This window comes from Lipophrys pholis (assembly GCF_963383615.2).
Source record: "Lipophrys pholis genome assembly, chromosome: 19".
NCBI lineage: Eukaryota > Metazoa > Chordata > Actinopteri > Blenniiformes > Blenniidae > Lipophrys > Lipophrys pholis.
In genome coordinates this window covers 6,008,418-6,028,491 of record NC_137647.1, presented here as the reverse complement: position 1 = coordinate 6,028,491, position 20,074 = coordinate 6,008,418, and the positions used below count along the sequence as shown (strand labels likewise).

Sequence of the window (20,074 nt, the reverse complement as noted above, 5' to 3'; positions counted from 1 at the left end):
CATTTCCTCTCCCCCAAAATACACCAGGAACTGAGAAATGAGGTTTGATTCTTACGTAACTCGAGTGACTGAAAAGGCGTTTTTTTTTTCTTTCTTTTCTTTCTTTTCTTGTTAACTCAGGAGCTCCCTGTGCTCTTGTGAAGTTATTCAGCGCTGAACCGGCCGAAGGGAGTGTCCTATCACGCTGAATAGTACATTGCAGAGTTAAACCTACGTGCCCCAGAAGAGAAGCAGGTCCAACCACATTCCCGCTTCGTGCCTCTGCCTCTCGCTCGCCCGCGTCTCTCGCTTCTGGCTTTTTCAAACTCCATATCGTCCTCGGCTCACGTTCCACATGCAGCCACAGATTAATTACCGTGTCAATCTTGTAACACGACGGAGAGAAAAAAAATTCCACGTGACGACGTACAGACTGATGTATGTGTGTGGGGTACGCGCGGTTGTTAGGGACATGAGCCGACCGGCTTCGCAGGTGCAGCGGAGAGCTCCGAGGAGATTGGGAAACCCCGATGGCACAGTCTCAACGGACACACATTCTTTCCCATGGGGATCTGGGTGGGAAACGTACGCGGAGCTGTCGTGGGAAGTTAAGTAACGTGATCAAGTCAAGGCGATTTAAAACAAGCAGCTAAATCAGGGGTGTCAAACTCATTTCAGTTCAGGGGCCACATGGAGCCCAGTTTCATCCCGAGTGGGTGAAAGAGTGCCAGAATTAGATTTAAATTCAAACTGAAGTTTTTCCTTGGTCGTGTCGCAGAGTACAAGTGATGAAAATGTCTATATTTTCATAAAAAACCAAAGAATAACTCGTGAAAATTACTACAATCTCAACATAAAGTCAGTTTTGATGATGCTTAATGGTGCAAAATGCAGTGAAATGTCATTAAAATAAAATAAAAAAAATAGTTGCATTATTCATGTTTTTACAAACTCAGCCTGACAGCATGGCTTTCAGGTTAGTTTGATAGCAACGAGGGAGCTTTCTTTCATGGCAGCATTACTGATATCTGAGCTCGGCTCTCAGTGTTGAGAAATTTTATTCAAAAGAAAATTGCTTTTTTGAGTTTTATACTTTTCCTGGAGGTTTGACGGGCCGGATTGGAGCTTCTTCCGGGCCGGTTTTGACCCACAGGCCTTATGTTTGACACCCATGAACTAAATACATGACAACGTCGGCCTTCTGAATTCTCAAGGTTGACATGAGACGATTCTTTCGGTTTAACACGGGACTGAAGCACGGCCCCTCAGCTCTCTCAGGTCTTTATTTGTGGGTAAACAAATTCCCTGAGCCTGTTATCATCCCGCTGGCTCACACCTGAGGCCGACGCGATACTGACCAGGTACTCCGCTGAGCCTTTGACTCACACATTTGTTGGCATATGACCATAGTTTTGTGCACACCAGAACCAAACAAGTGACCTCAGGCTCCCAGGCCACACCCAGATTATTTCCGTCTGCTTCGTCTTAGTTGTGTTCATGACTTTCCCGCCTGACTTCTTCATGTCTCCGGGTTCCTCCTCTTTAAAGTTATTGTCTAACAAGTTTTTTTTTTGTAGAAGGTCACAACTTTCCCACGCTTATTTCTGTAACCTTCATCCCCACTTTTTTTTGTTATTTTTTTACATTCAGATAAAAGCAGACTTCACAAAACAGTAAAATTTCAGAAACTATGAGCGATCTCGTCACCTCATTTTTCAGCCTTTTCCATTCCACAATCAACCAGGAACCAAATGCAAGCTTTGACAGCGGTCTCCACCCACTGTGCTTCAAACACCGAGAGCCTGACATCATCCAACTCACAGCACATTTCAACCATTGTATTGATTAACCCTTCAACTGATCATTCAGGTGCTGTCACAGACTTTTTTTTTTTTTTAATGCACATCTATGCAGCTTTCACCTGTTTAATTGATCGTCAACTAAGAGTTGATTTTCTTACAATTCCACTTACGTTCAAAACACTCTTGGGTACACGAGCCAAGATCTGTTATCTTTATAGCTGCCCACTTACGGGCTGACAGTGATCAGTGGAAGCTTCACGACCGCTGCCCAGTGAAGTCAGTCACACTGATTTCCTCTCGGTTCAGTTGCATCTATGAGACAACGAGCAAACAGCCTCGGAGCCCCTGAAGGAAAATGTGAGGGACGTTAATGACTTTTACAAGAACCTAATTGTGTTGGTAAGCCAAGTGAGTCAGCGTCTCTGAGATAACCCTGACATTAAGTGGTTGGTACCTGGCAAAAGGTGCTTTAGAGGAAGTATGGGCTGTTAATGGGGCACAAACCCGCTGATTCATGCAGCAGGTGAGGCTTTTTCAAAGGAGAGTTACTCCAATAAAATATGCAGACACTAGTGATACTTAGTATGATTGATTGATGTAAGAACTCACAATTAATATGTACAGTGACCGGTATACACATTGTGTCCTGTCTTATCACATCATTTTTACCACATACCATATAGTACTGTACTGTATCTTACACATCATGTTATATTGTCTCGTATCTGGTTGCATTGTGTTGTTTTACATAGTATTTTATAGCATTGTGTTGTACCTGTCCTATGTTCCACATTGTTGTTTCATTGTATTGTGTTGATTCATGTTGTGTTATATATTGCATTCTATTGTGTTGAAAGATTCCAACTGGTTTCTGTTGTTTCATCCTGTGTTGTATCTTGTGGTACGTTATTGGGCTGCATTGTGTTATTACAGGTTATCATGTGCGTCATATCGCGTTGCATCAAGTTGTATCACATCACAACACATTCCCCTGTGCTGTTGTGTGTTGTACTAAAGCCTTGTTGACACGACGTTATCATATGGCAAGAGAGAAAACTTTCGGAGCGTTTTAAATGTCTGTGTACTCCCATCGTTAATGCGTATAGCGTACTGTTCTCCGCACATGTGTGTGTGTGTGTGTGTGTGTGTGTGTGTGTGTGTGTGGGGTTTCACTACAAAAACAACCAACGGCACCGACTCGCGTCCTGCCGTGCTGTCAGGAGAATTTCCCCGTTAAAAAAACATCGGGGAGACAGAATACACAGGAATCAATCTGGGAGCGATTTAAAGAGAATTCATTACATTATTCTTGCAAGAAGTGACAGTGTCACAGTACAACCTTTACATGATTGTCCAGGAGATTGTCTGACTCTGAAGCATTGTTTTGAGGAAGAGCCACCTCCTTCCTGCGCTGAAGACTCTCAAGGTTACAAAAAGTAGCACAGAGGTTCAAAACGTGCTGACACAGGTGATCCTTGAAACGCAGGCCTCGAAATTACACGTCATTCTTTATGAGACAAAAACAAGATTATAACTCACATTATTAATACTGTTTTCAGTGTTTCTGCCGTTTCCGTGGAAACAGACATGTTGCCATGTGAACGTGAAACTTTTCTGAAACGGAATCCTCAAAACGATGACATATCCCGTGAACAGGGAATCACCTTCATCTCACAATGGCGATGTAACGTATCTTATCTCTTATTATATTGCGTTATAGTGTATATTTTCCCATTGTACTGCATTGTGGTGAAATGTGACATATCTTGTCCTATTGAATTGTTTTAATTGGTTTTGTATTATGTAATACGGTATCGTAATTGAATTGCTTCATACCACATTGTATTGTAACACAACATACTGTTGTGCCTACGTGTCATATGTGTATCTGGTGAAGAGACGGCAGCAGAAATCAGTAGAAGCAGTGGCGCAATACATCTTATAACAAAGGCAGTGGGCGTGTAGTCAGAGTCCTACATTATTACGTAGAGAACCGGTGAAGTTTGGCACACAATCTAGACAATGTTGTGCCGGAAAACCACCCATATAGATGTTTAATACCATTTCTCTACCGACCGTTAGAGACCCTGCACCCTCTGGCGAGTAGTACTGCTCGAGGTCGATGACCTCTTTCTACCAGACAATGGTCCTTGCCGCAGGTGGTTCATAAAACCCGACAAAAGACTTCACGACTCGACCTTCAAAAATTCTCAGATCTACATCTGAGTTAAGATGTGTGGGATGTGCTGCGGTCAGATCCAGCAAGGCCCAACCTCAGAACTTCAAATATCTCAAATAGTTTAGTGCCTGACACCACAGGACATCTTCCGAGGTCTTGTGGAGTCCACGGCCTTGAGGGATCCACGTTGTTGTGGTACCACAAGGAAGAACAGCACAATGGCGGTCATTTATTTTCATACGAGTAAACAGCAGCAGGTTTTCAGCTTCCGGCAAACTTAAATCTTTCTTTTTCACTCTCACTCTCTCTCTCTCTCTCTGTGAAATCTCTCCTCGTCTTTCTGTCCTCAGCGAACAGTGAACTGAGGAGTTGTTTTCCTCCATTTAAAGGTCTCAACTTAACAGCTGTCCCTGCCCAAAACCCCAAAAACAGTTTTAAGATCAAACCACATTGTAAAACTTTAGCCATGAGTAAAAGCTGGTTAAAACGAGCTTGTGTGCTTTCACGATGATGTGTTGTGTTTTTTTTTTTTTTTTTTTTTTTTTTTTGTGAAGCATTGCCATTGTTGTTCTACTAGTTCTCCATGGACACTTCTTTGTTAGTTGTTTTTTTTTTTTTTTTTTTTAAAACAGTCTTCCTCTTTTACTGTGCCTCATGTTAAAAAGGGAACTGACTACGTATTCTAATCCGGTATTCTGAGGCCCGGCCCCATTAATATCCGATGCGCCACAGGAATTCGAGCGCGCTTTCGCACCAGCGAAGACCATGACGAATGACTAAATGTGATTATGTGTTAATAAAGTATTACACGAAGTGGTTAAGAGGTTTGTTAAAATGCCCCCCCCCCCCCCTCCCCAGCCTTCAGAGTCAACTATTCCACGTGTGATCACTCAGCACCGGCAACGAAACAATGAGTAATAATTAATGAACAAAGTGACCCACCCACCGTCCCACCCAGCAGCCCCTCGCTACTTCAGTTCCTCCTTTAACCCCCCCCCCCCCTCCCCCCTTCCCTCCTTTTTGCTTCAGCAAAACGACTTGCACTCATTTGCCCCCACCTATTTTTCCCTTGATGGCACCCGGCAACATTCCTTCGTCCTGAAACTTCTTCCTCTGCAACAAAAGCGGGAAAGGAGAGAGGGCGGCGATCAGGAAGAAACACTACCAGCTCGTCAAGTTTGAGTGTTTTCCCTCAAAATACAGCGCCTCACACACGACGGGGGACATTGTGACTGTGATTAGCTGCAGCCTGTTGCCATGCCAGCACGCGAGGAGTCACAGTCAATATTTGCCCCCACCGTTTCCCAAACGTCAAGTGAGTCATGAGCCGCCTCACCGGACAAAATCACCAGCATCAGCTGAGTGACAAAGACGTGAGACAACAAACGAGAAGGAAGGGGAGGAAAACAAAAATCTGTCCGTTTGAGCCTTTGTGTGGGTGTGTGGGTGTGTGTGTGTGTGTGTGTGTGTGTGTGTGTGTGTGTGTGTGTGTGTGTGTGTGTGTGTGTGTGTGTGTGTGTGTGTGTGTGTAAAGCACATTTGAAAAAAGAGTGAGAGGGTGGGACAGGCAGCAAAGAGTGCAGCAGGAGGAGGAAGAGGAGGAGGAGTCGGAGTCGGAGGAAGGTTAGAAAAAAAGATTATGTGATCAAGCAGCCAAGAGGCTTGTCTGGGGTGTGTACTTAAAAAGAGGGCCGGGTAAAAGTGGGCGGATGGGTAGTTTCTACTGTTTGCACTTTTAGACGGCGAGTCTGAAATTAGTATCTTTGAGAGCAAGAGGAATTAGACTTGAAGAGACCAGCAGCCATCTGACAGTAAGTCTTCTTTTACTTTATTCCTTTCTTTTAAAAAAAAAAAAACCCAACCAAAAACAAACTTCTCTTCATCTGGTTTAAACTCTTCAAACTAAGAGCTAAAGCTGCCCTGTAGTTTTTTGTTTTCTTTCCCCCATTATAGTTAAGTAAAGTTGTCAAAAGTGAAGCAGTATGGGTAAAAACAGGTGTGACCACCTCCCAACATACCTGCTCACCTCGGCCCAGTGAAGCTGCTTTCCAGATGTGGCAGTTCCTGCACTATTAGTTTAAATGTTCAAAGTACGTTCAGAGTGAAACCCTTGATTTAACCTCGCTTTAATGATATCTTCTCTTGCCCAGAAGTTTTTCATTAAAAAAAAAAAAAAAAAAAAAAAAAAAAACTTTGATTATGTCGACGACTGTGCGCTTTCTGCTGGGCGCCCTCGGGCTGAAACGGCTCCATCTTTTTCATTAGCGAATGAAAGATTGGGGAGAATATCCGTGGGGATGTGTCAGGCACGATCACGTGCGTGAGCTGCCACCCTCCTCTTCCTCACCGCCGGAGCTGGGGAGCCTGTATTTGGTTGCGTGTGAGAGAAGGCTGGCGGGTGTTTGTGTGTGCGAGGGCCCAGCCCTTGACCACTCCTTCGCCCGTGAAGAGAAGTAGCACATTCCAGATGTGCCTCGTCCTCTGTTCGCACTCAGGCTCACATATGAATGAGGTTAAACACAAATCTAAAATCTGTGAAAATAACATCACGGGGAAGGTTTCGAAGGAGCAATTATAGTCACAATCGTGACAAACAGTCGAAATGGAACGTTCTTAAAGTTTGCCGAAGTGACACTTTTTTTGCGTGAAAGTAAATGTGCAGAAACGATCAGCGAGGTGAGAGAGTGGCGTGTATTCTCCACAGTTATTTTAGGGAGTGGCGGGTTGCTCGCAGCGCTCCAGACAAGCCCAAACTCATCTGCCCGCGGCGCGCTGAACTCCAAACCGTCTCTCTCTCTCTCACACACCAGCAGGCTCTGTTTGCTCAGGGAGGAACGGGTTTTGTTTTACACATCGTCAAATATCTTCTCAAAAACGTCCCTCGACACCCTCTCGTCTGATCCCCCCCCCCCCCCCCCCCCCACCCACCCCACGCTTGTCTCTATTTCCGTGCGTTTTACGGGGAGCCGTGTACGCCGGGGCTAATTAGAAGCTGAGCAGCCGCGCCCCGAGCGGCTGCCAGGTTCTGGCTCTGAATGAGTGTGTTCACCAGCAGCTTCCTCGCTCACAACTCGGGGTTTCTCCTTCATTGTTTGATGTATTGACCTGCGTGTTTGTTTACGTGGCACAATAAACACTTCTTTTTTTTTTTTTCCTTCTCCCCTTCTTCTCTCCTGTCTCCAGCACCGTCATCATGCTGATTCTGCTCGCTGCCATCTTCGTCCTGCACATCTTAGCCATCATCCTCCTCCTGGTGGCTACTATTGACAATGTAAGTCGGACTACTTTTTTTTTTATTTGTTGAGGTTTTACCCCCACGTACCTCTGGGTGCAGCATTGTTACCGAGCAAATCCCCGACTTCCTCCCGACTGCAGCGGGCCGTAACGCCCACGAACGGCAGGCTACTCACCTTTCTTTCATCAGCGGAGGCCTTCATTCCTGCTCCGTTAGTGGTCGGCTGAACTCCTCAGAGCGCTGCATATTTCACATTTCTGACCGACGGGTCGTCGTAAAACAGTGTCGTCTTCCTGCGACACATCTGTACACGCAGCACACGCATTTTGTAATGTAGGCGAGCTCCTGCTCAAGAGCCGCTGCATACCGAAGTAACAGAGAGAAAAAGATTTACAGAGTGCAGCGCTCCAAGACAGACATGCATTCCTCCGTCTGACTGTCACTCCTTCCCCCTGAATGCAAGTCAGAACACAGAGTGATGCACAAGCAGCACCGACTTCCAGTCACTTTTTTGCCTTTTTTGTTCACGACCATGCGACGCGAATTGAAACCTTTTGTGCCTCTGCTCTGTGTCTCCGCAGGCTTGGTGGGTAACCAATGACATCTCCACAGACGTGTGGGCCCGGTGGATTAATCAAAACGGAATCTGGAACTACACGGACCTTCCCGATCACTACCCAACAGGTAAGCAGCGGGAGGAGGAAACACTTCCGCACATAATCTCCAGGGTTTCTTCGGGGAAACAGGATGACAGTGAATGTTCTCCTGATATTTACTAAAAACATGGATCAGGGCGTCGTTGCCTCAAGGGGCACGTACATCAAGAGGTGTGTCTTGAACTCCCCAAAAACTCAAGCTGTGTTTCTGACACTATATTCCATTTCTATATTCAATTATTTGTGCCCTCAAACGACAGAACCCGACTCTGTAAACACATTAATCACTCACAATTAGAAGGTAATTGAGAATTTAGTCAGTCTTTACAGTTCTAGCTTTACTCAAGCTCGAACTTTCAGTCAGTTTGAGCAGCATTGATCCCACTAACAACAGAGCCAGGCAGTGGCAGTTAAACAAAGGTTCTAAAAGGTCAAATGAACTGTGACTATGTGTTGTTTGAATCTGAGCTGTTTTTAAACAAAACATCAGAGACACTGGAGCCCGGCGAACCTGCCACGTGACCCCTGAAACGTCTGACAGCAGATTTGAGAGACAGTTTCCAGGGAGTGCCAGCAGCATGATGTTTTAGCACATTTCTGGCCACACCTCTTCCTCCTTCCTCCCTCGTGCTGTGTCAACATCATGTTTCTCTCTCTGGCTCCCCCTGCAGAGTACCTCCAGGCAGTGCAGGCCAGCGCAGTACTAGCCTGTATATTCTCCATCATTGGCATCTTCGTGTTCGTGGCTCAGCTCTTCACCCTCCCGAAAGGACAGAGGTTCACCATCTCCGGCGTCTTTCAGATCCTCGCCTGTGAGTGTCCCCCCCCCCCCCCCCCCCCACCGCCACACGTGTGATTCCTAAACTCTGACCTCTGTCGATCACTCTCACTCATGACCTACTCTCTCCTCTCCCGGCAGGCCTGTGCATCATGATCGCAGCCTCCATCTACACAGATCGCTTCCACCTCGACGAGGCCCAGGGCTGGTACGGCCACTGCTACATCCTGGCGTGGATCTCCTTCGCCCTCACCTTCATCTCCTCCATCATTTATTTCGTCCTACGTAAGAAAACCGCGTGAGAAGGACACTAGAACTCGCTCCGGCCGGCCCCTGAAACCCCCTCGGTTGGGTCGACTCTTCCGGCTCCAGTCTGGTTTTGGCTAAAAGATGAGTCGGCGTTCCTATTCGTCTGTTTTAGATTCATCAGATTTGAGCTGTGAGTGACAATCCAGCCACTGATCCTCTCTGCTGATCCCTTCTCATACACACCGGCGTTTAACTGAGTCTGCTTTCAGGCTGTCGGCCTCGGCCGATTGTTTTGGTTCTTCCTGCTGTAAAAAAGAAAAAGAAAAGAAAAAAAAAAGCCGACTCATTCAATCACAGTCGTATTTGAGGGCATTTTAAAAGCAGAGTCGGGCTGGGTTTACTGAGGGCATCTGACAATTAAGAATATTTTTGTTGTTATCTGAAATAAAAAAGACCTTAATGTTTATAAGATAAATTAAGATCTATCACTAGTCCTGGCTTACAAGAAGAGTCAATTCTGTGGTCTTTTTTTTTTTTTGTATGTACATTTACACATGAATACATGAGTGTTAGATAAAATAAAAAAAAAAAGGGGGAGAGTTTTGATTTTAGTTTTATTGTTTATTTGTATTGTTTTTGTTCCTGTATCTGCTCTGGTCTTACTTCCTAAAACCTGCCACGAAATAAACAGTGATGGTGTTAAATGGCCTGAAACTCCTTTATCATGCCTCACATTACAGATTTACGTGTAATCTGAGAAGACTACGCAATAATTTAAAATCGAAAAACAACGATGAACATTTTAATGCAGCCGAGTTTGTTTTTGCGACACTGTAAAGGCTGTAAACCCGCCAGGACACTTTTACACATTATTATGCTACAGGTTTGTTTTCTCTGACATAGGTCGAAGCAATTAACTCTTTCTATTCGAAATCAAACCGTTCAAATTCGTCCTTTCCACATGGCAAAGAGGCTTGACTCCTGAAGCACGAGATGTTATGTGTAAATAGCATTTGTTACGCTCAAAGCTCTGTATGTCTGATGCTGTTTTATTTTTGCTACCATTATTTGTCTATATGAATGGCAATGAAAATGATTTTTACAATATTAAAACTTGATTTACAACCACCTGCTGAAGACCTGCGTGGTTCCTTCTCCGGTGTCCGTATCACTCAGCAACAAGCGTCTACGACGGTGTGTTCATTCCATTTAATATCTATGATTGTTCACATTTTCAGGACATTTCTGTATTTTTCTCAAGCGACACAAAACAGTGAGGTCTGCGACACCATTTCTAGAAATCTCAAGTGTACAAAAGCGATGCTTAATCTGTTATTTTAATTGGATAAGTAAGAAACTATAGTGAATGAATGGCTTATGGAGCGTATTAAAAGCACACGGCGGGATTAATGTGGATTTGAAAGGTCAAAGTGGGCTGTAGTCCTCGTCCTCCCGGCGTCCCGGCGTCACCCCGCGGGCGGGCGAGGCGGCCGGCGAGGGCAGGGACAGGCGGTGGAACGGGGAGGCGGGCGCCTGGTGGGCCGGGGGAGAGGGGAAGAAGGCCTCCGAGTGGGGGAGGGGCAGCGACTGGGAGTGTGTGAGCCGGGGCGTCCCGGGCGGCGACTCCGCTGACGGGGGAGGCTCATAGTAGGGCGACAGGTGGGAGATGCGCGGGGGCGGCGGGAGACAGGTGAGGGCGACGCCCGGGTTGGGAGGGGTGTAGTAAGGGGCCGGCGGCGGGAGCCCCACGAAGTTGAAGCTGCAGGCGTTGAGGTCGGAGCTGCGCCGGGGCCCCACCATCAGGACCTTCTTGGTGTAGTTGTTGAGGGTGGAGACTCCGGCCGACATGCAGACGGTGAAGGCGATCCAGGCCACGCTGAGGGAGACACGGGACAAACATGTGCTTCCCTGTTGACATCTGTGTGTACACGTGTGCTCATCTCGGCCATTCACAAAAAGAAGGGAAAAGGACTCAGTCCTCTTAAAAACATCCTCACACGTCCCCACACATCTCACATGTCTCCACAATCCTCTTGTCTTTCCTACAATAATAAATAAATAAAAACCCCTCCGAGTGAAAGGAAATCTCCGGCCAACCAAACCGCAAGAATGCAGCTCAAGTGTTGTTGTCGGGGCGCCCGCCAAACCAGCAGCCTCTTTCCAGTCGCCTGCCCTTCGATGTGCGAGCGCGGCGGCTTTTTAAAAATGACAACAGCCTCGTCCCTGACATGCAACATTTCTGTTTTAGCACCAGCTGAACATCTAACTCCAGCCAGTTCATTCTGAAGCCTTCTCTCCTTTAACTGCGAGCTCATGTGCCAAACAGATAAAAGTCCTGCGCGGCTTCAGCCACGTCCACACGGAAACAAAGGAAGTGGCTGCATTTCATCCCACGTGAATAACATCACTGTTTTGCCAGAGAAGCAAATCTATCACCTGGAAATATCTTCTTTTTTTTTTTTTTTTTTGAAAGTACCATATACTGTATATTTATGGGTGTACTAAAGGCTACGCAGCATAGAAGTAAACTAACTGAAAATGAATTAAAGTGACATGCTACTTCTGTATGAAGCATTAAATTTGTCTTTATGTTGGGACCGTAGTCATTTTCTGTGGTAATTGTTGTAGAAACATTTTCATCATATATACTCTACGCCACAACAATCAAAAACTTTAAAGTTGAATATAAAAGTTATACTTGCACTGTTTTACCGGTCCCGCCCACCTAAGACGATGAAATTGAGCTGTATGTTTCCCCTGAACTAAAATGAGTTCGACACCGCTGATATAAAGAATAATGAGATTACTTCATCGACTACAGATCATGAAAAAGGAAGTAATGAATTGCTACAGTAACTTTCATTACTTTTACGTCTCCTTCGGTTAAAAGTGACGCATAATTATTCCCTCAGTACTAAAAGAAAAGGACCTCTACTGTTTTGCGACAGGATATTTTCAGTAACTATCTTATTAAACTTTATTAAACCCTTGTATGCCATATTTTTATGACTAAATAAAAAATATTAAAAGTGTTAAATGATTCTATCAATTATTTTCTCAAAATAGAATATTGTTCTCACTGGATTTCTATTAAACATTATACAATTATTAGACTATCGTGAGCTACAGTGTACTTAATGGATGTGGTGTTACTAATTTTTGTATAATGTACATAATCCAGCACGGGCTAATAGTTTTTTAAGCATGACGCCAGTGAAACTACAGTCCAGGATCTAATAAAAGTGATGAGTTTCTGTATTTTTACACTTTAATCTAAGATTTTCAGTTTAGATTATGAGGCTGTTGGATGCTGAGAGGGAAACAGACGGATCCCACAGTTAAAGTCAGTGTCGTGGAAAATCTCTGTTCAATCCAGACGATCACGCAAGAAAAGAAATATCATTCCCATGTTGTCATTCCTAACACGAAAACAAAGTTTCACTCCTTATAAATGCAGCGGCGACGCGGAATTCAAACCTCGGCTTCACAAACACAATGAAAACGGCGTGTCAGCAAAGTTTTCCCCCAAATCTGAGAGAAAACAGATGCTTTGGATCCGCGTGTCGATATCTAGTGAGGAGAATGAGGCCCAACGCAACGATTGTTTTGCAATCATTCTTAATTTCCAGAGGGAAGCGTGATGCGGCTCCCTTTTTGAACTTACTAGAAAGCCCACGAGTAGCCGAAGCTGTGGGGTTTGAAGTCTTCCGGTCCCATGGAGGCGGTGGTCTGAAACACCTGCATGTACATCATGTGTCCCACCATCCCGAGCAGGCCTGAGGAGTAGATGCTTTTATTGTCAACGTACGCGAAACACAACAAAATCCGGTTGCAAATCTCTGACAGTAGAGAGACCTAGTCATAGTGTGCATTGGAAATCACAAAAAGAACATGAAAAGCACACATATATACAAATTAAAAACAAATAAATAAATGAGGATATGTAAGATAAAGTGAAACAAGGCAAACCTGGTTCAAATGATACGCCCAAGGCCTCGCTTACACGACAACATTACAAGTGGTTTTTTTCATTTTAGAAAAGTTTTGCAGAAACCCTGAAAAAGGTGTAGTTTTCATGTTGGGCCACTAGTGGGTGCTGTTGGTTGTTTTGGTAATGAAAGCACTCATTTGCACAGAGAACAATACGCTATAAACATCAACAATGGGCCAGACGACCAAGTTGATTTGATATTATGTTACTCTACAAAAAAAAAGAATCTTTAAAATACACTTGGAATCACTTCTGCACCGAAAATCCAACGAAAGAAAACGAGACAATTAGTACCGATTCCCACTAATTTCCACCCTGCAGTTGCTTAAATCGATCACGCCAACGTCGATTTGTTTACAAACAAATTTGTAGCCATCAAACTGTGTTTACGTTTCGCTAAATGACGTCATCTTCGGAAACCTGCCGCAAGGGTTTCTGGGATATCAAGGATGGCTCAAGAGAAAATATCAACATTTGCCCGATTCAGCCGATCGATCGATGATCGTTTTTTTTCCCCGTGTGAATCGAGATCTCGCGGGATCGAGTGTACAAACGGGATCTTGTGACAAAATGCGTCGGGTGTCTTCTGGAGTTTCCGTGACGCTAAGACATCAACAAATCGATGTTCTCCCAAATTTAAATGCCGAAAATAAGCGTTTGTATGAGCGTGATGACGAATTTTCTTCAGAATGGTATTGACCACCTATTAGAGATGTACATCCTCAACTAAATGGTTTCATTTCTCCCGTGTTGAGTAACTAAGACCCGGGAGAATATCGCAAAGTTTGCATTTCCCCCGTTTCACTTGAAGACATTGGGCCTGATGCAACTCAAAGTCCAAGGTGTCTCTTTTTGGGGGTATGTGGGGGAGTTAAGCCGTACCTCCAAGAACTGTGAAGACAGCTGCAAAGGCGTTGAGCAGCTGGCCCCAGCGCTGCGTGGACGGACACCAGGCCCGGATGCACAGCTGCATGGACAGCAGTGTGCAGCTGATCAACAGCAGGCCGATATAAACCAGCTCCAGCGACAGAGACAGCCACATCATGGCTGCAGAGGCGAGCGGAGCAGAGAGGAGGAGGAGGAGGAGGAGGAGGAGGAGGAGGAGGCTGAGGGCGCTTTTCAAAGAGTCCCGGCTCACATTAAAAAAACATATGAGAGGAGAGGAGAGGTTACCTTTCTCAGATCCTGGAGTCAGATTGTAAAATCCTCGGCACTTCTCCTCTGAAGGGGAAAAAAACACAAAACAAACAAACAGGAGAAAGTTCAGTTACAGCAGTAAACACACACACGATGAACCAATTCTGTATTAAACCTTCAACTCTTTTAAACCTAAGGTGTATTTGGAGGATATTCCTATACTGCAGTGTAAAGATGTACAATGACTAAAATCACACATATTTCACCATTTTGACTTACAAATGAGCTCAAACCAGGGATGTACCGATACCGATACCGATACCGATACCGATACCGGCCCGATACTGCGCGGTGTATCGGTACTCTAATACTTCTATTACGTGACGTCATCCACCAGCAAAATCCTCAGCAGGTAGACGAGAGAGATTCTTTAATAATAATGACAAAAGACCCACGGACTGTCGTTTATGTTCTACCAAAATATCAAGAGGGGGCAAAAGCTCGAACGTACAAAAACAGAAACTTAATCACCAGAGACATTCGGACCTGCAGAGTTAATTCAACTTTTAATCTAGCTGCTCAGCGGCTCGATTTTATTCCGAGCCGCGCTACATGCTAATGAGTTTCGGGTCTCACACATACAGCGATGCCACACATGACCAAAGTATGACTGAGCACTAAAAAGTACTCATACTTTTAAAAATTGGTATCGATGATTCCCTAGCAGTATTAAATACCACAATCCAGTACATCGTTTACAAAGAACAGTGCTCTAAATGCGACTTACAAGATTATCGTCACACGACGTTCAAGCTTGTTTGTTTTCGTCTTCACATTTTTAAGATTAATTAATCAGATGCACAACCTTGGAGAATCAATTTGTTAGTTTCGTAACCAGTGAACGGTTAATCCAGGACGCGGTTGTTTTTTTTTTGTAAACACCTCAGCAGGTGAGTAAGTGACCATTACGGCAACAATTTCCCGCGGCGCGCGCTCTCTTTGGACCCCGTTCATTCAAAAGCCCACCGGTCCGTGTTTGTTATTCATCTCCGTCGTTAATGAGTCTCAGTGATGTGTGAATACCCAGGAAGCCTTTGCATGAGTGGGTTTGTACTCCCCACTACCGAGGAGATTTTTTGGGGGGGATTTGTGCACATCTGGTAGAAGCTGCAAAGGGAAATATTACCGGTAAACATAAAGTGTAACTTTTCTCTTAGTTTCTCTCTTTCCGTTCCACACGCTGAAATTCAACATGAAAGCATTTTGTTCTTCGACCACAAAGATGTGCTCATTAAAAAAAAAAGAAACAACCTGTTTCCGCAGCTTCTCCGCGGCTTGTTTACCAGCCGTAAATAAAGGTGGATTCAGAGAGAGAGAGAGAGAGAGAGAGAGAGAGAGAGAGAGAGGAGGAAACATTCTCATAAAGTAAAAGAAAATGAGGAAAACATCTTGACCACACGTGCAGCATAACGCTGGAAAAATGAGAAAACACAACCAGTGTCAAGTTAGTTTGCTGCATGTACTTGTGTTTTGGCCATTTGTATTGTATTAGGATGGAGTTTATTTTTTTACAGTCCCTCCAGGATCTCGTCTTTTAAATCACTGTGGTCAAAAACACGTCATTTTGTTATAAAAAAAAAACTGCAGAAGGCGACAAAAAAAACCCTGCAGGTCAGAGGAAAAAGGGGGATTATTTTTTAACGTGCTGCATTCTATAAACGAGTCAAAAAGTAGCTGCAAATGTTTTAAGGCTTCTTCCCTTTTTTTTCTTTTTAATGACGTTTACAGAACTCAGATGTTGTTGGCAGGGCAGGCTGTCGTCCAATCCAAAAAGGTCGGTGGTTTAAGCCTCATGTCTGCACGTGTTGTTTGGAAAGACGCTGAACTGTAAAGAGTTATGCATACTGAGCAAGAAATATAGTTCATTTTACTCGAAGGACAAACAGAGAAAAAAAAGACTTACTTAGGAGTTCTGTGACGTATGAGATGTCGGGGGATGGTTTGACTTTCAATTGCACGGCTGAAGGTTTGCGTTTCCATCGTGCCCTGCCCACATGTTTTAGCGCCGGTTAGAAGCCGATATGTGACAAACGACCCAAAATGTATAAAAACGACCCGAATTGTTGTGAAATAAAATGTAATAAAACCCGAAATGTAATAACGGGTGAATAATGTAAGAAGACGCTGAGCCCGAAACTTAAAAACTTTTAATATTACGTTATGGGGCCGGCTAAGTGCTTCCCCCTAATATAATTAATATATAGACTTATATTTCCATATACAGTATATGGTTTTTATGTATTATTATTGCTGTTGCCCAAGTCATTTATAGTTTTCTGTTCTCTATAATCTGTAATCTATTTCTCTAATCATCAGTACAAAATAATGCATATCAAGAATTAATCATAATAAGATCATATTTAAATTCTTGTTAAATCTTATTTTTTACATTATCAACCAGTTATTAAATGTTTTTTTTTTTTTTTTAAGTTTTCATTTCAAAAGTTTTTGCGTTTACACAGCAGCGTTTTAAAAATGATGTCCATTTACACAGAAATGCTCCAAAAACATGTCGTTTTTATGTTGGGCCACTAGTGGGTGCTGTTGTTTGCGTTTGTAATACAATAGGTGGCCATGTGTCTGCATAGTTTCATTACAAACACAACAAACAGCACCCACTAGTGGCCAAACATGAAAATATCTTTTTTTTTTAAGCATTTCTGTCATCATACGTTTCCACATGGAAGGTGTAATTCTAAAACGGTTCCTTGTTTTTTCTGAGGGGGATACGAACGAACAAACAAAAATACATCCTGCTCCTTGAAGAAATGTACTACAAAGAGCTGACTAAACTTTGAAAATCTTATAATAATGTGACTAAAGTCATTTTGTACAATAAAGAAAATAACAAGTGTGACGTGCCTCCACAGGGAAACTAAAATGTACGTCTCTGGCAGATTAGTCCTGCTAAATCTGAGTCCACATTTAAGTTCCATATGATTAATTACAAAACGCAGAGTGATTTACTTAATTGACCGTATAGTAAGCAGATATTTTTGGCTGCACTTCAATCTCATTCAGGCTCAATCCTCAAATCAGCTGCAAAATGAGACGGCGAAAACACCCGCCCATGTTTGCGAATCCTATTAACCTTTCTCTCTCTGGGTTATAATCCATAATTGAGTCATGCTGTTGGAGTCTAAATCTCCGCGAGCTGAACCCACACGGCTGATAATCCTCTTTTATGTGCCGAGCGCGAACCCGAGTATCCTCGCACAATCGCGCTCGTACGAATGCAAAGCAAACACACCTGAGACCTACATTTGTCTTGGATTTTCTCCCCGTGACCTCTTTCATCACGATGTGGTGTGTTTTTCTTTTTCTGAGCCGATCCTCATCTCACCTTTGGGAATATCCTCTACCACACACACACACACACACACTCTAATCAGTAAGCAAAGACCAGCGTGGTTTCTAAGTCCTGTACATGTTTCATTGAGCTGCTATCGTAATGAAACAGGATATTTACTGTATTTTTTAACACTTAAATATATCTTTATATTTATATATATACTTTAAAATTAGACAACAAATAAACAGAGGAATTGTCCCGTTTTACATAACGTTGCCTACATCCTTTTGGATGCTCGGGTTCACCTGCCTCTAGTTTCTGTCACTCTTCCACTGGGTTGCATTCAAACTCTTTGAAGTACGCAGGCGATCTTTTCTTCGGGTTCATTTTTCAAATATTAAAGGTTTTATGATTCATTTTGTTGTTGTGGTTTTTTCTTTTTTTGGTGCTGTTGGACGGAGTTGCGATCCCTTCAGTGCCACGAGAGAAGCTTGACATCATGATGATGCCTCCACCATGTTCAACATTGGACAGGCTTTAGGTTGGACTCCATTCCCAAAGTGCTCTAGATTGGTTTAATCTGCCCATTCAACATAATCCCAGACAGATTGGGTCTTATCAGGGGTTAAATGGGCTTTATTGACCGATAGTATTGTTTTTAATGTGAGATCCTGAAGGGAGCGGCTGAAGGATGATGACGGACCATTGAAAGCAACCCGGGCTTCAGCGTCGTCAACACAAAGAAAAAGCAAGATAAGGAATCAAACTGGCAGCCTTGGGATTGAATTGGGATTACCCATTTCACCACCCGTAGACACATCGTCTGTCCTTATTCCATCTTTTAAAAGTCCTCTCCCTCTTACCCCATTCATCGGCGTAGATGTTCTCCTCGCAGATCATGAAGAGGCCGGTGTGAAACGCCGGGAAGACGAAGCGGTCGTCCCCGGTCTCCCAGAAGAACTGGATGTTGGAGGAGTTGGACAGCCCAGGGACCGGGATGCAGTTGGTGTGCTTGGTGGGCGAGCAGAGCGGCTTGGGTACCTTCTGACTGCCTTCGCACCAGTAGGACGACAGGAGGGCCACGGTGCTCAGCAGCAGAGAAACCACCGTCTGGACGAAGGAGAGGCGAGGGGAGCGCACCTGCTCCAGGAACGCCATCGTGCAAGGATCAAACCAGAGTGCCGGCTGCTGGACGGGACGCAAGGACGGAGGCAGATGTGGAAAATGAAACTGTGGAGAGTATGCAAACTGATGACGAGGTCAGAGTATGCGTGAAACTGCAGCTCCAGTGGGGCGTACCCGCACAATAAAAGAAGGTACCCAGATCTGGTGAGTTAGATTTACTTCTACATCATGAGGGTTGCTGACCGCCTGTGCGGCGCATTGCTCAATCCAATCAGCGTGGGACGTGCTGGAGGTAAAGGATGTGTTAACCTCTGCTTCCGAAGCAAACCGTCCGAGGTCCAACAATCGGAGAATCAGAGCAGTTTCATGTGGGAAAAGAGGGACCGACTTAATATCAGGCAGGTGGTGCAAAGGTACGTAGTCATCAGCATACGCTAAACATCCAACAATGGAGACTCTCAGTCAAGTCAATCACCGCCCTTGACTTAAGGTACAACTTCCACTCTCGCACGCCGCTAAAAACATCGCCGGCACGTTATTAGTTTCCAAGGAGAAGCAGCTCTGCCCAGTTGCCCGAGATGATTAGTGAGGCGTTTGCAGGACGGACGGCGGGGGAGAGCCAGAGGTTTTAGATTACTAATCGTATTTAGAGAATGGAAAGACTGTGGCAGAAACATCACAGGGCGAACTGGTCATCAGGAGGAGAAATAGGTGAAAATTGTTGTCGCCATGGAGCCTCTCAGGGAGACGGATCCTCCAACAGAGGCATCAGAGCTCTTCGTGTCGACCAGTGAATTACATGTAATTGGAAAAAGGGTAGAGAAAAAAAAAAATAAATGAAGTAGTACTCACCAGCCTCTTTTACTTTGTCCTCAGTATCTTCATCAAGCAGATTGGAAGGTGAGAGGACGGAGGAAAGTGACTGCGATCTCTTTCACTCCTCGTCGGCTACTGAGGGCGACGGAGGTTTTTGGCCGTCACACTGACCTCTGCGAGCAGAGTGACCGTCGGTCTTTATGAGCCGACCCCGGCCAGTCGGACACAACTGTGAGCGCGCGCGCACACACACACTCTCTTCTTTAATCCATCCTTATAAATCCCAAACAGCCAACTCTCTTCCATCTGTTTTCATTTTGATTCTTAGCCTCATTTTGTTCCATTTCATTCACCCCCCCCCCCTCCTGCACCTTCTTTTTCTACCTTTCCTTGCTCCCTCTTTCAATACTTCTCCAGCCTGTAAAAACATACAACACCGCTTTGATGTGAAAATCAACACGACCTTGAAAACTGCATGAAAACGGCACTAATACTCCAGGATACCACAACGATGGGACACCGCGGGGGCTGCAGGGTGGGTTATTTAATAACTGCAGTCATTTCTCAGGCTTTAAACTGTCAGATGAGGGCAGTGTGTCAATTTTCGAAAATAGATTAAGTACAAAATCGGGCGCTCCAAATCGCATCATCAACACAATCCTCGTCTTCCAGATGCTTTAAGTCCCGATGATGATGTCTGGCTAGAGTGGTAATTAAAACTAAATCTCAGCAGTCCTGCTACGTGGAGATAATCTCAGGGACGTTAGGCAAACGT

The 20,074-nt window shown here is 44.4% G+C and overlaps 2 protein-coding genes across 2 annotated transcripts; one reads left to right on the top strand and one right to left on the bottom strand.

The window, feature by feature from the left end:
- Window positions 1–5,075: 5,075 nt before the first annotated feature.
- On the top strand, window positions 5,076–10,006 carry LOC308125159 (epithelial membrane protein 1). The gene is made up of 5 exons (XM_080488689.1): window positions 5,076–5,771; window positions 7,144–7,231; window positions 7,777–7,879; window positions 8,523–8,663; window positions 8,771–10,006. Exons 2-5 carry the CDS (start codon window positions 7,154–7,156, stop codon window positions 8,929–8,931), a joined length of 483 nt encoding a protein of 160 aa, XP_080344815.1. The 5' UTR covers window positions 5,076–5,771; window positions 7,144–7,153; the 3' UTR covers window positions 8,932–10,006.
- Window positions 10,007–10,067: 61 nt separating this feature from the next.
- gsg1 (germ cell associated 1) lies at window positions 10,068–18,540 on the bottom strand. The gene is made up of 5 exons (XM_080488688.1): window positions 18,222–18,540; window positions 14,043–14,090; window positions 13,752–13,916; window positions 12,543–12,654; window positions 10,068–10,754 (listed from the first exon to the last, which is right to left on the bottom strand). Exons 1-5 carry the CDS (start codon window positions 18,514–18,516, stop codon window positions 10,304–10,306), a joined length of 1,071 nt encoding a protein of 356 aa, XP_080344814.1. The 5' UTR covers window positions 18,517–18,540; the 3' UTR covers window positions 10,068–10,303.
- Between the last annotated feature and the right edge of the window lie 1,534 nt (window positions 18,541–20,074).